Genomic DNA, 14,585 nt, shown 5'->3' with positions numbered 1-14,585 from the left:
GGTGTCTTTTTTTTTTTACATGAAGAAACTAGTTTCACAAAATCGTATGTAATTCAGCACAATTTATGGATCTCTCGTATGAAAAGTGTATGAGGGTTTAATTAGAAAAAACTATGAAGTCGTAATTTTTACCTTTCAAAGTATTTTACATCAAATACTGACGCTGCACATGTTTCATGCCAGGACCACAATAATAAACATTACGCCATTCCATCAATCCTAGTTTGAAAATAGCTCGCTTACTCGAATGTGTAATTTGATTCGTTGAAAAAGACCCACCTCAACCAATCAACTGCTCGATGCTCAAAACAATACACCGGAACTACAACCAGACAGATCCAACCAACTTTTGAGAATGTGGACCATAATGATAATTTTGCAAATATGATAGATTTCTTTGCTCAGATGAATTATTTTGAACCACTGAGTAATATCATTTCACAGGCTTAAACATGTCTGTAAGCGGAAACGGTGATATAATTGTGCTTTTATACTCAAGTTCAAACTCAGAGGTAGGTGTAGGTGGAGCATTCCATTAACATTTTAGGGGTTTGTCAGATGCACGGTCAGCATGCTGGAAGCGTTATTTCGTTCTGAGTGTGAATTTAATAATTCACAAATATCATTCAAAATAGACGTTTTCGTAATGTACACGAAAAGTCATGCACAAGCAAAATATCAGATGGCAATTAAATGAATATGTAATTAAAAAAATTATTTTCTAATGTCACAGTGTAAGGCTGACCTTATATTTATGTGTTGCACTTACATTGGCTCGGCAAAAACTTACCAAACCGGGACAAATATAATTTTTTGTAAAGCTAGGTTTTTTGTTTTAAAAAATACTTTTTGGCCTATCTTTAAAAAACGTGTAACTTTAGATAAAAGATTCAAATTGTAAGTGGTTAAAAAACTTGTACTTTTTTCTCGAAACAAACCAGTATTAAACGTATAAAGTATTATTAACACATGTGAATGGACTTTTCGGTACTAGGATTATCTGCAACGTCTGCAATATTCAGAGTTTGTATAAAAAATGTAACGAATAAAACAGACGTACAAAAGATGAAATAGAGTTCATTTCAAGCATAACAGTCAGGAGCTTAGTTAAAAATTCAAATATTGTGATATGATGAATAATACAATTATCTTCTCGCCTGACGCATATCTCTTTTTCATTGAAAACTTATTGTTGTTGTTTTTATGTTTCTTTGTTTGGATATTTTTTCACCTTATTAATTCAATGCCTATGGTTGGCAAAAGTTGAAGTCACGGAGTTACAATAAACTAGAGGACCGTCATGTACTCGCACACAAGACATGGCAAACTGTAAACTGCACATAATGGGTCTGTGCAGTTTGTTAGGAGTTATCAGTAGAACAAATAAGATATACCCTTGGTCTGTAAGGTTAATTATTCTTTGGTAGATCATAATCTTTTGGTGTTTTTTTTCTTCATTTTGACTCTACATATTAGCAGGTACATACGGTAGTTTAAGACACTGAGGTTAAAAATACTAAATTGTCTTTTATTGTTTACAAGTAGAGTAATAACTGTTTACTTGAAAGGTCACTATTCAGGATAACTCAGGTAATCTTGTTTACACTGGACACTTACTATTGTACATTTTAAGAATGGTTGAGGAAAGAGCACTGACAGTTTGTTTAGTCAGTTATCCCATATTTAGTCGGGTGTTAGAAATACATCCCACTGAAATCAAGCATGAAATGGAGTGTTGGTGAATGTGTAATACAGAGAATAGTTGCCTATGACATGAGGACTGAAGAAGTAAGATCTGTTTGGTCTGCTATTTATTGAGTATTTATCTGTTTCAACTTTCTAGCATGTGTCTCATCTACATCTTTAACTCTAACCTCTTAATGCTGAGCACTAAGTGAGGCAGCTGTTAGTACCATTTTTGTAAGTTTTTGGTATGACTCGACCAGGGATCAAACCCACGACCACCCACATCCGAGGTGGATGCTCTTACCACTAGGCCACTGGAGCGGTCTGAACAGATGATGATGATAACTGAAAGTTGTAGATGAGAATAGTGAAAGAGACAGAATTGGGTTGATGATGATGATGACTGAAAGTTGTATGACGATGATGACAACTCTGAAAGCTGTAGAGGAGACACATGCTAGGGATAATGAGAGAGAGAAAGTTGGAACAGATAATGAAAGTTATAGATCAGACACATGCTAGGGATACCTATCCCCCCCCCCCCCCCCTGGAATTTACAGATTTTGGCATCCAATTGGACAAAGCAAATATGGGTCTTATAAACACTTTAGTTTGCTATTTCTTGACTGTTAATCAGAGAATTTATTTTCATCCAGGATTAATACAATAATTAAAAAAGACATTTTCATCAAGTCATATTCAGTGATCATCCATGGTATGAAGTTCAAGGTCACAGGCTATGACCAAGAATTTTTGTACTCCATTTGTTTTGTGAACAGGTCTGAAAATATTTTTGTTGCTAATTTAGGATCTTGGAGTTTCTCAAGATTCTCAAGAGACCTTTATGAAAATTGCATATATAAACAGAATGCAAATCAAGCTTTCTGTTAGTATCTATATTTGTAATTTATAAGTTGTCTTTCCTTCAGTGTGCCTTGTTAAAAATGGTAAATTTTAGTGATCGTATATAGGAGAAACTGCCATGTTGCCCATCATCCAGGTAAAATGGACAGAATATTGTCTGCTAGTGACCTTATCGGGAAGCATCTATAGTTTTATTTTACTATGTTTCTAATTTGTTACAAAACATTCAGGCTTGAATTGTACATGCCTGTGAAAAGTGGGGAGTGTTCAGGCTTTTCTATAGTAGTGTTTAATCTCATCTTCTTACCCCACCCCACCCCACCCCAACTAATTGAAATAATGGAGCAAGGGTTTTGAAGAAAAAAATTAGAAAAAAAACAATCAGCAAAGATAAGCAACTACAACTTTAGTGCCATTGTTTTGCACATAATATTGAAGTAGAAGCAAAACTGGACTCATTTTTGACATGTCAGCCTGCAAATCAAAGCAGGTTTTTGCAGTTTATTTTACTACAGGAAATGTTTCAAGAAAATTAAGCACCAAAGACACTAAGACTATCTTGTTGGTTATGTTGTCAGAGTGGTGCTGATTTCTTTAATCATTCCATCCAGTGGACCTGGTTCAGCAGGTGGTCAGCTTTATAGATCACCCACACATCTCAGTTTGACCAATTGTGTATGTGAGAAAATTTGCCAGTAGCTTCCCATGGGTAGGTGGTTCTACCTGGGTTCTCCCTCCACCAAATATACTGGCCATGGTCACAATATGTAACCTATGAAGTGCTGAAACATTATATTAAATCTAATAGTACTAACCATCCAACCATCTGATTAAATAGTATCCCAGTATCATCTAATCAATTGGTGTCATGTACTTTCCCATATTATCAGTTACCTATATCAGTCTCCAGTCAGGTATTACTTGCATGATTATAAGTTAGTGTGAGCAATATGTGCCTGCTTAGTGCTGCACTATAATTATTTTAATGAAAGTCTTAGGCTGGAAAATTGGGATGGCTATATTCATTTACAGCACAGCAACACATCTAGGTTATTTTGTGCTGAGGCAATTGAAGTAAAATGCCTGTCCAAGGACACAACATGGTAGCCAACCCTGGCTGGGCCAGTGGCAGGAGTTGAACCCACACCCAATTTGCTGTGAATCCAGCAACTTAACCACTGAGAAACCATAACTCCTTATAAAAAAAAGAAATTTAATAATAATATTAATAAAAGTATATGAAATAGTGACAATAATTTGGCATCATAACGACTTTAAAACAAGAGTAAATACTTGTTGTAGCATTTGCATGGATTTACATATAATGATACTTAAGTAATGCATTGCATAGATTTACATGTAATGATACTTAAGTAATGCATTGCATAGATTTATATGTAATGATACTTAAGTAATGCATTGCATAGATTTACATGTAATGATGCTTAAGTAATTTATTGCATAGTATGATAAAATTACTTCAATAAATGCTGCTAATTTGTGATAGACCTGTCGTGAGCAAATTCTCTGAAATAGTAATTCATACAAGAGATTATTTAATTATTTTATATATTTTCTGACTTTCTTAGAATAATTAAAAGAAAGTCTTAACTGCTAGAGCTCTTCTGCTCTTTTTCTGTGACATACAAGTGTGATGATATAAGTGAACTTTAATCTGGATAGATATGGTATTAAGAAAAGGGGTTAAAGTATTTAAGGTTTAGTTGTTAAATGTGGGCCTTGAATTGTCCTGTCAATACATAACCGTAATAGTGAGAGTGGTCAGTGATCACTGTCTTTTGTATTAAACAATGATTCAGTGAATAATTTGGATTAATACCTAAGTCTATGGTACTTTACGTGCAGGACCAGAAGTGGACTACAGATATGAATGAATCTGATTTGACTCAGTTAATCCAGGTAGGAGAAAACAATACAGATGAGGAGATAGACAACTGCAAAGACAGTGTATCTCAGTGTGGTTGTGTAAGATTCGGATTTTTAAGATAGCTTTTTAAAAAATTCAGTCCTATCACTATGATGTCCGCATTGTGGCAGTTTATAGTGATGTCTGGTAGCATCATATCCCACCTAGTCACATAATCCTGAAACCATGCCCACCAGTTGTAACACTAACCTCTTAATGCTGAGTGCTTTGTGATCATTAAGAAGCTGTTGGTACCATTTTTACAAGTCTTTGGTATGACATGACTGGGGTTTGAACCTGTGACCTCCTAATTTGAGGCAGATGCTCTAACCACTATGCCACCAAAGCGGTCTCATCTGTAAAGACAGACCAAATTCTTTGGATAAAAGGAGAGATCTAAGATTTCCATCATGCTCTCTATCTTTCTGTCTGCCATTAAGGGCTTGGTCCCACTGACAAAATAATTGAATTCTGCAGTCAAACAAAATGACGACTATAATGATAATAATAACGACTATAATGATAATAATAATGACTATAATGATAATAACATAGATAGAAAACATTCTGAATAATTAATATTTGATTTTGGAAATTGTCCTGAATAATTCATTTTTTATTGATCATAGTTGAACTGAGAACATCAGGCTTTTTCTGATAGATTTTGAATAAACAGATATTTCAAGTGTTTTGTTTCATTTTCTGTCCTTTCAGGTCTTAAAAATAAGGCCATAGATTTGACAGAAAACAATTGTTTATATCATAACCTCTAATGAAGTGCACTTGGGTTCAAGTGCACAGCCACGCCAGACTGGTCTATGCTTTCAATTAGAGGAATGCCCCCAATTATTTTTCTAACTATGCTTGTGAATTTCATGTGTCATCAGTCTATTTTAAACTTGGCCATGGAAGCACTGACACTTATTTAGTGGTGTGGGCAGCATGTATATGACAAAGATGGAATTTATTCTATCAGACTAAGGTAGGAAAAACAAATCAGACAGACAGACAGATGAACATGTTTATCATACATTAACACTAGGCTTAAGGCTCTCAGACTGCCAGATTTAAGACTTTCTGTTTTCATCAGGGATGCAATTTCAAGCTAGCATGAAACTGAATACCATTCTTTAGACTTGTCAAGTGAGGCTGTCCTCTCCTGCCATGATTGCTGACCCTGGATGGCACACCCATCCCCAGTTTTTCATGTTATTTTCACAAAGCAGTTTGACCTAGTTTGCATAGTAAACACATCAATCAAATGCATAGAAATGAAAAGATAGAGATACAAGTTTTTATTTTTGTGGATTTTAAAGGCACTTTTATATAGACATACGAAAGGTAAACAAAACACATGGAAAAAATGTTTGATTTGATACAGTATCCATGTCATAGTAAATACATGGAGATATTATAAAATACTTTGCAAGATGGTCCCCAACCACTCTGTGTGTGTGTATATATATATATATATATATATATATATATATATATATATATATCTGTCAGTCCATCAACCAATCTCTTTGTTGTTATATCACCTAAACTGCTAAGTGGAAATATACTAACCTTGAAATTGTACATTTATTTATTGGTAAATGGGGGGGGGGGGGGGCTGTGCAATTTTTCCAACCTTACAAAAAAATGTAATGAAGGGCTTAATAATGAAATCTTTTCATCTTATATGCATGTATACATGATTAATCTCTTTGTCTTTTTTGAGGAAATTGTTGTCTTTTCTATCAATACACATCTGTTCAGGATACAACAAGATGCAATTAGTAATAATATGAGATTAACACGTGGTGTAAGTTTCGGTTTTGTATTATCTTAGGTTGATTACTGTGTATTAATGGCTCAGCAGTATATAATAATAATAATAATAATAATGAGGACTTTGTGTAGCACCTAATCATTAGAAGCTCTAAGAACTTTGCAACATTAGACAACAACTATAAGAAATATATATAATGATATGATTACAAACACAAACACCATGAAATTAGCAAACATGCTGAGAATATTTAAGGTAGGAAACATTATTAGGTCTTTAAGTTTGTTCTTGCAGTCGAAATAAGTGAGTTTTGAGAGCACTCTTGAATGTGATCACTGTGTCTTTGTGTCTTAAGTTCAGTGGGCAATTCATTCCACGTAGCTGGGCCCTGGTATGCAAAAGAACGCTGTCCATATGACTTTATTTATATAGTGGGAATAATGAGTATACGATTGTCAGAAGAGGAGCGGAAGTATCTTGCTGGTGTGTACACATGGGTGAGGTCAGATAGGTATGTTGGACTAGAGTCCATCAGTGAGATGTAGCACAGAGAATTCATCGGCATAGACATACTACAAACCTAATATTGATCAATTCTAAGCATACATGATTCATATAGCATTTAAAACAAATTGAGTCAAACAATTATCTTAAGCAAACAATTATCTTAAGAATTGTATCTCTGAAAACTTTTGTATGAAATTATGACACTGTACCTTGCTTTGAGATTTGCTCTGTTTTCTCCACAAGTTATTTTGTCTAAGACCCTGCCAAGCAAATTGTGATAATGCACCCATCATTAATAGCTCTGGATGTAATTATACTTTGCATTTAACTGGTAACAAGCTCGACAAAAGCTTTATTTGGTTTGAAAAGGTTTTAAGGAATAATGGATTTATTTTATACACAGAGAGAAAGAGAGTTTTCTATGTGCATAATGTAGACTGTAGGTAGGAGAAATGTTAGGTGCTTGTAAAAAAAAAAATCATCTATATTGACTTAGGTGATTTATTTTATACACCTAATGCCCCACCCCACCCCTGAAAACCCTTAAGATCATCTTCGTACGCCAGAATCACTAGTTCAGATACACAGAATAGTGCAAAATAACCAAATGTAGGATCATTTCAGAATGTCTGAATGTAAAATGTGTCCCTTTTATTTAGTTTTCATATGATCACTACACACTTGCCTGCCACAGTATATCAGTCTAAAATTGGCATAACAGTTTGTTAAATGCCACAGTCCATCAGCCTAGAATTGGTGAAAAGTGCCATTTTGAATGTTAAATGTGTTATAATAACACAAGTAACCATTATTTTAACAAGTCTTCCTGAAATGTTTTTAATGGAATTTATATAAATAGAAAATAAAGCAGAAAACTATCACAGGATTATTTTGTGGAAAAAGTAATACATATATTTTTTTTATATGTTAACTGACTGCTTCACCAGCAACCAGGCTGGGTCATGATTTTAAATTATATTATTTCTAAATAGATGGGAGTTTTAAATGAAGGAGTATCCAGATGATTCACATTATTGAAAGTTTTCTGTAACTGCTAATGATTATGCAAATTAGTTGTGTTGTGCCCTTAATATAATGCCATTCACAAGAACCATAAAGGTGAACCGATGTGAATGAGGTTGCTTTACTCTGGGGTATATTTAGTATCATAAAAGTTTGTATCCTTTTCTATGGACAGGTTCATTACGACGGGTTTTTTTTCTCCAAACTTTGCAATCTTGTGCTCCCTTAATATAACACTTTAAGGGAGCCATGAAGCATACTTTGTGCTGGGTAAGGTAGCCTGACGTTGAGGTAGATTCAGTAGCTGTATATCATGCTTCATTAATATAGCGCTGTTTAAAGGAGCCATGAAGCATACTTTGTAATAAGTATGGTTGTCTTACATTGAGGTAGGTTCATTATCTGTATGTTGTACTCCCTTAATATAATGTTTTACTTGAGCCATAAAGTATACTTTGTAATGAGTAAGGTTGCCTTACATTGAGGTAGGTTCAGTATCTGTATATTGTGCTCCCTTAATATAGACCACTCCAGTGGCCTAGTGGTTAGAGTGTCTGCCTCAGATGCTGGAAGTCATGGGTTTGATCCCCAGCCGAGTCATACCAAAGACTTACAAAAATGTTACTAACAGCTGCCTTGCTTGGTGTTCAGCATTAAGAAGTTAATGTAAGGACTGGTCAGCCTGGTGTCAGGATAATGTGAATGGAGGGGACATCATGCTACGTGTCTGTGGCATGATGCCCCAGTACTAGACATCACTATAAACTTAAAAATCCAAATCATACACACACACTTCCTTAATATAACACTGTTTAAGGGAGCCATAAAGCATACTTTGTAATGAGTAAGGTTGCCTGCATTGAGGTAGGTTCATAATCTGTATGTTGTACTCCCTTAATATAATATGTTTTACTTGAGCCATAAAGTATACTTTGTTATGAGAAAGGTTGCCTTACATTGAAGTAAATGACCAACATTATATAGTACTCCCTCAGTAGTATGATGTTTTCAAGTGCAATTGTTTGTTTTGTTATTAACATGGTTACCTTACAATGAGGTAAGTTAAGTATTTACCTACATTCAGTACTGAATAAGATTCATTGTAATACAAATATTTAATGGACTGTACTATATACTGCGATAATTTATAATGATGGATCAGTGTGTTACTTTTTATCTTTATTAGATTAGGTACTGTATGTACTCAGTTATAAGCTGAGTTAAATTGCAAACACTAAATCTTGATCAGCCATATCACTTTTAGCTAACTGCACAGAAACAGAGCTGCCAGTGCATTATTGTACTTGTCTTGTAAATGAGCACATACAATGCTGTGGAGTATTTTCATTTTCTATGCATAACTCTTCAGACAATTTTTTTATATCAACAAAGGGACTAACCATTTAATGGGGGAGTGTAGATCTGAGATTTTTTTGGAACCAGAATATTTTTTATTCTTAATCTCAAAATAATTTATTTCACCAATACATGCCAAAGATGGCTGGTCCCTAAGTTTGTTGAATGCAGTACCAGCAATGAAAACTTTGCTGCTTTCTTGTCTATTCCAACTGTGTATGTTACTATTGTATGTAACCGTGTATATTACTATTGTGTATGTTACTATTGTATGTAACTGTGTGTGCTACTATTGTATGTAACTGTATGTTACTATTGTACTATTATTGACATCCCCTTCTAAATGAAATTTTTCAAATTCATATTAATCACTTTAATCTATGTTAAGGTAAAATATTTCTCATAGTACAGACTTTGAGGACAAGATGCACACTTTATAATAGGACCACTTATGTTTTCCTTTTTTTTTGTAACTTTGATAAACGAACTTGACCCAGATTTAGAGATGTTTATGTAGTTCTCATTAGGACTGCTAAATATCAGTTGTAGCTGATAGCTTGCTGTCAGTTAAATTTTGGTCATTATGTTTCATTTCCAAATGGTCTTTAGATTGTACACATGACAAATTCACACATATCTCCAGTCTTTTTGTAGGGGCTGCAGGGTTAGTATACTTGTCTTTATAAATTTTGACTGTGTGCAGCACTATACTAACCTTCTATATCACTCAAAAGACAATTTTTTCTTTCATGAGAACAGTGGTACATCATCATAGTTGTTACTAAACAAGATAAACTTGCAAAATGACAGCAGGTGCAGATTTTGCATCATACGTCATTGTGATCAGTTGATAAGTTTGGATGAAGGAAGTTAACCTAGTGACCTCAGTTTATCAGATCCATTTTCTGTCAAGTAACTGCTTTTCTGACAATTATTATAATTTAAATTTGGATTTATCTGTGTATTGTTGTTATATATTATTGACATTACAAGCAATACAATTTCAGGATTTATTCATTTTCCAAATTGTCTAGTTGGTCTTAAAAAAAAATAGGTAGCCACTTTGGAAATCTTTTTATATTCTGAATGGAAAGTCCTATTGACATGAGGTTTTCACTGGGAGTCATCATGTTTAGTTGGTCCCAAATGAAAATGAATTGGATCTGACCTCCAATATGGCTGCTACAGTAGTCATCTTGAAAATCATGACATTCATTCAACAAGGCCACCATCCTATCACTACATCTTTGCAGCGGAAAGTTACATTGACATCAGACACTTTATTATATTTGGTTCATTCAAAATTTAAGTGGTACCAATCTGTCCTCTAATTTGGCCACCATACAAGACATTTTGAAAATCTTTTTACTGCTACATCCCCTAGATGTATGGACATAATTGACATGGGTTTGTTATGAAAAGACTTCCGATATTTTGTTGGTCTTGAATAAAAATGGTACTGATCTTTCATCCAATATGGCTGCCAAAGCAGCTCATTTTGAAAATCTTGTTACTGATCAGAAATATAATAGGTGGGTTTACATTCAGTAGTTAAAAGATGAAATAGTCTTGTCTTGAATTCCAGGAAATTCTTTTTGGACAGCAGAGTGTCAATCCCATCAACAGACTCTTGTTATTTTTTTTAATTATATAACTGCTTTATAGACTAAAGAGGAATTTATCAGGGATTGTAAAAGCATGTTAAATCTTAGAGAATATTTTGAGATGTACATGCAGTCCATCATACAATTTACACTCTACTCTCAAAGTTACACCAGGTGAAGTATATATGTCATGGGAGATTAACAAGTTTGGTCTTCTGCATCTTTGCTAAGGGGGCGCTCACCAGTTAATATGTACTTTTGAGAGAGTGACGTATGTAAGGCGAAGTAGTTCGCATTTAAAACATGAACAGTGGAGAGAATGTTGGCATACCTCTATGCTACATAAATGTAATGTAAATGATATTTCTTTGGATATTGTACTTTTGGAAATTTTACATGATTTAAGCACACTGCTAACTAAAATGACTGCTCTCTTGTGTTAAAAAATCAGCCTGAATTAGTATAAAGTACACTATACATAGCAGCTATTAAAATAGAGAAAATGAATTTTGCCAGACTAGACAATACCAGCTTCTGAAAGTGCAATGAATGAATTGCCAAATATATAAAATGTAAAAATAAGTTATTGGCTCTTTTTTATACAATTTACCTCTGAAGTTCAGGAAGTGAAAATGACCAAGTAGAGCTAGCACTTTTTTGAAAAGTACACATCTGAAGTAAGGCCAAGCTGTATACTCTATAACTCATAGTACACCCATCAATCATACACCAAAATAAAGGGAATTAAAGGTTCTTTGAATTATACCTAAGATATACAAGGTCTTTTTTAAATAGCCAGTAATACCAGTGAGAAAAGCCAGGGAAATTCTTTTTCTTTAAAATCCTAACCCTATGCAAAATACGAAACTGTAGAGCGCCACCTAAGCCAAGGTTCTGAAATGTCAGATGTATCTACACCTTGGCGGATCAAGTAGAACTGTTAGTGCTTTACCCAAATGACATCTATTGGATTTCAGGAGTTGTCTCCCTTAGTTGTAATGCCAACTAACCAATAGCATGTAATAGCAGTACATTGTGTATCTGCCATAAATGGTGGAGGCATTTGGCTTTAAAAGGATACTTTGTAAGTTTAAAATTGAATGTGTGACTACTTACTGGAGAGAAGCCATTTCAGGTGTATTTGAGTGAAATGTATTTGTACAAACAGGAACCAGTAGTGGAAAATTGCTTGTTTATGAAACCATTCAAGTTGTGTGCTCCCCATGTCTCGATCATGTAGGAACAGTATTCATATTTGAACAACTTAATTTGATTAGATGTGGTGGCTTGCCACCGCATTCAATGAAATTCAGAGACCCGAAGCACAGAAATCAGCCAAGGTGTAGATAGGGTTAACATATCAGAAGTTGACTAACAAAGATGCTGGACCAGAGGTCATAATTTTTGAGAAGCAAGATTTGGTGTTCTGGTTAGGAGATCACATTGGAAACAGCTATTATTTGGTCTTCTAGTCAGAAGATAATGTTTACAACAGCCATATAATACTTTCTGGTCAAGAGATTAGCAGTCATTTTATAAAACATTATGCTGAGCACAGACTTAAACTCAGATTCGGTGTTTAAAATTTAGAATGGTAAACATCTATAAATTTCTTTGAACTTTGACCAGAACAAAAAGGAGTGTATTTACATGATTGTGGTAGCTCTATAAACATGAGTTTTTGATGGCTGGTATTCAGTTATATCATGCCTAATTGTCTTTCCCAGAGGATACCGATCAGGCTGGGCTGAGATAATATCGAACCTACAACACTTAGATTGCAAGTTCATTGCTTTATAGACTGAGTTACCTCAGCTTCCTCAATCAAGATGAGAGACCTGTATTCTTAGTGTAATGGTTGCATCTGGGTACAAATTCAGCATGATAACCTTCAGGCTGGGAGCTTGGCCTGAAATCCAGTCAAATCTGGGTACAAACTCAGCATGATAACCTTCAGGCTGGGAGCTTGGCCTGAAATCCTGTCAAATCTCGGGTACAAACCCAGCATGGTAACCTTCAGGCTGGGAGCTTGGTCTGAAATCTTGTCAAATCTGGGTACAAACTCAGCGTGGTAACCTTCAGGCTGGGAGCTTGGCCTGAAATCCTGTCAAATCCTAAAAGAGTGGGTCATACATGATCACATTGCAGAAATTTGTTATCATCTTATGTTTACATTGTAGCTGGCTTTCCAGACCCAGTTTCATAAGGTCATTTGCAGGTTGTAGGCTTGCTGATTGTCACTGTATATATGTGTAAACTTGCTGGTACTCTGGTTTAAGCCTACAACATCCAGATTTTACTTTCCCTGCACACCTCTATAGCATTTTAAGTCTTTGGGCAAGTTTAATTTTCATTTTCAAACATTATTCCCAGTAGCCAAATTGCCAATTATATTGAGTAATAATTATATCCAGGTCTATTTTAGCCTCAGACCTTTGATTATATTTGCACAAGTGTGAAAACTTTTTAATTTTGCATGATTCTCACAATAAATTGATAAATGTCTTTCTCCTTACCTGGAGAACAATTTTGTAATTCTCTTGAATCCTTTGACACATTTTGTTAAATTTCATAATATTGTTCTTAAGTTTTACTTTCAGTAATAAGTTACATTGATGATCCAGTTATGAGTGCATTTGTCAGTTAAATCTATGGAGAAAAAACTTATGTCCAGCTTTGTTTACCCTTTAACTAATACTTTATTACATATTGCATTCACTTTGCAACTTATGATTTTTCATATTTTAATTTGTGACTTTGAGAAATAAACAAAGAGAGTACTATTTATTGATTCGCAGTTCACTATATATTAAGACATCACTCTTAACTATTCTTTTTTTGTCTTCTATTTTTTATTACTCAAAGACTTTTTAAAATTTATGTGGAAAATATCAGGAGATCTAGATAGATCCATGACAGATCTCCTGCCCTGGAAAGACAGATCTCCCACATCTGTAATTTTGGCTAGTTATCACCCATATATTGAAGCCCTCTTGAAGTTCATTTTGCTGATATTGATTCAGCAGAAATGGGTTCTGGCTTGAATATTAACTGGACATTTTCCAATCGCAATTTTTAATACCAACCCACTTGTCTGAAATTAGTGCCAGTAAAGTCGAGTATTATGGTCTTGAAGTAGCCACTGCTGTGCTGAGGTGCCATTAAAATGTTAAGACCAAAGCTTTGGTTGTTATGCATTACAATTATGGACAATGAAAAAGTATGAAGATGGTGGAGAACTAGTAAAGCATTTCTGCTTCACAGCAGCTTGACCAGACTTTATATTACGTTTGAATTATTAAGCAACTTAACCCAACTTTATAGTACATTTGAATTATTAACCAGCTTAACCAGACTTTATATTACATTTGAATTATTAAGCAGCTTGATCAGGCTTTATATTACATTTGAATTATTAAGCAGCTTAACCAGACTTTATATTACATTTGAATTATTAACCAGACTTTATATTACATTTGAATTATTAAGCAGCTTGGTCAGGCTTTATATTACATTTGAATTATTAAGCAGCTTGATCAGGCTTTATATTACATTTGAATTATTAAGCAGCTTGATCAGGCTTTATATTACATTTGAATTATTAAGCAGCTTGATCAGGCTTTATATTACATTTGAATTATTAAGCAGCTTAACCAGACTTTATATTACATTTGAATTATTAACCAGACTTTATATTACATTTCAATCATTAAGCAGCTTGGTCAGGCTTTATATTACATTTGAATTATTAAGCAGCTTGATCAGGCTTTATATTACATTTGAATTATTAAGCAGCTTGATCAGGCTTTATATTACATTTGAATTATTAACCAGCTTAACCAGA

The 14,585-nt window shown here is 34.2% G+C and overlaps 2 protein-coding genes across 9 annotated transcripts in view; one reads left to right on the top strand and one right to left on the bottom strand.

Annotated features, from left to right (window-relative positions):
- LOC149800081 (G2/mitotic-specific cyclin-B3-like) overlaps nucleotides 1-226 on the bottom strand; it is a 56,386-nt gene extending 56,160 nt beyond the window's left edge. The window contains exon 1 of the mRNA XM_089959649.1: nucleotides 133-226. The gene's annotated coding sequence lies outside the window, so the exon portion shown is untranslated. The remainder of the gene's footprint in view (nucleotides 1-132) is intronic.
- The window catches only part of LOC149800080 (uncharacterized), a 153,955-nt gene that overhangs the window by 99,871 nt on the left and 39,499 nt on the right, over nucleotides 1-14,585 (top strand). For 2 of the 8 annotated variants that reach the window (XM_089959648.1, XM_089959643.1), the window contains exon 1: nucleotides 5,326-5,459. The exons of 2 other annotated variants lie outside the window; for them this stretch is intronic. Coding sequence is in view for 4 of the 6 variants with exons in the window: in XM_089959640.1 (XP_089815766.1) it covers nucleotides 4,399-4,470 (72 nt within the window). In the remaining 2 variants the exon portion in view is untranslated. Of the gene's footprint in view, nucleotides 1-349; nucleotides 513-4,306; nucleotides 4,471-5,325; nucleotides 5,460-14,585 lie in introns of those variants that run through there. 4 more of the 8 variants (XM_089959641.1, XM_089959647.1, XM_089959640.1 and 1 more) reach the window with 4 other exon arrangements.

This window comes from Sinohyriopsis cumingii, chromosome 5 (genome assembly GCF_028554795.1).
Source record: "Sinohyriopsis cumingii isolate HCF-2022 chromosome 5, ASM2855479v2, whole genome shotgun sequence".
NCBI lineage: Eukaryota > Metazoa > Mollusca > Bivalvia > Unionida > Unionidae > Sinohyriopsis > Sinohyriopsis cumingii.
Note: the sequence above shows the minus strand (reverse complement) of the source record. Positions and strands in the feature narration are given on the sequence as shown.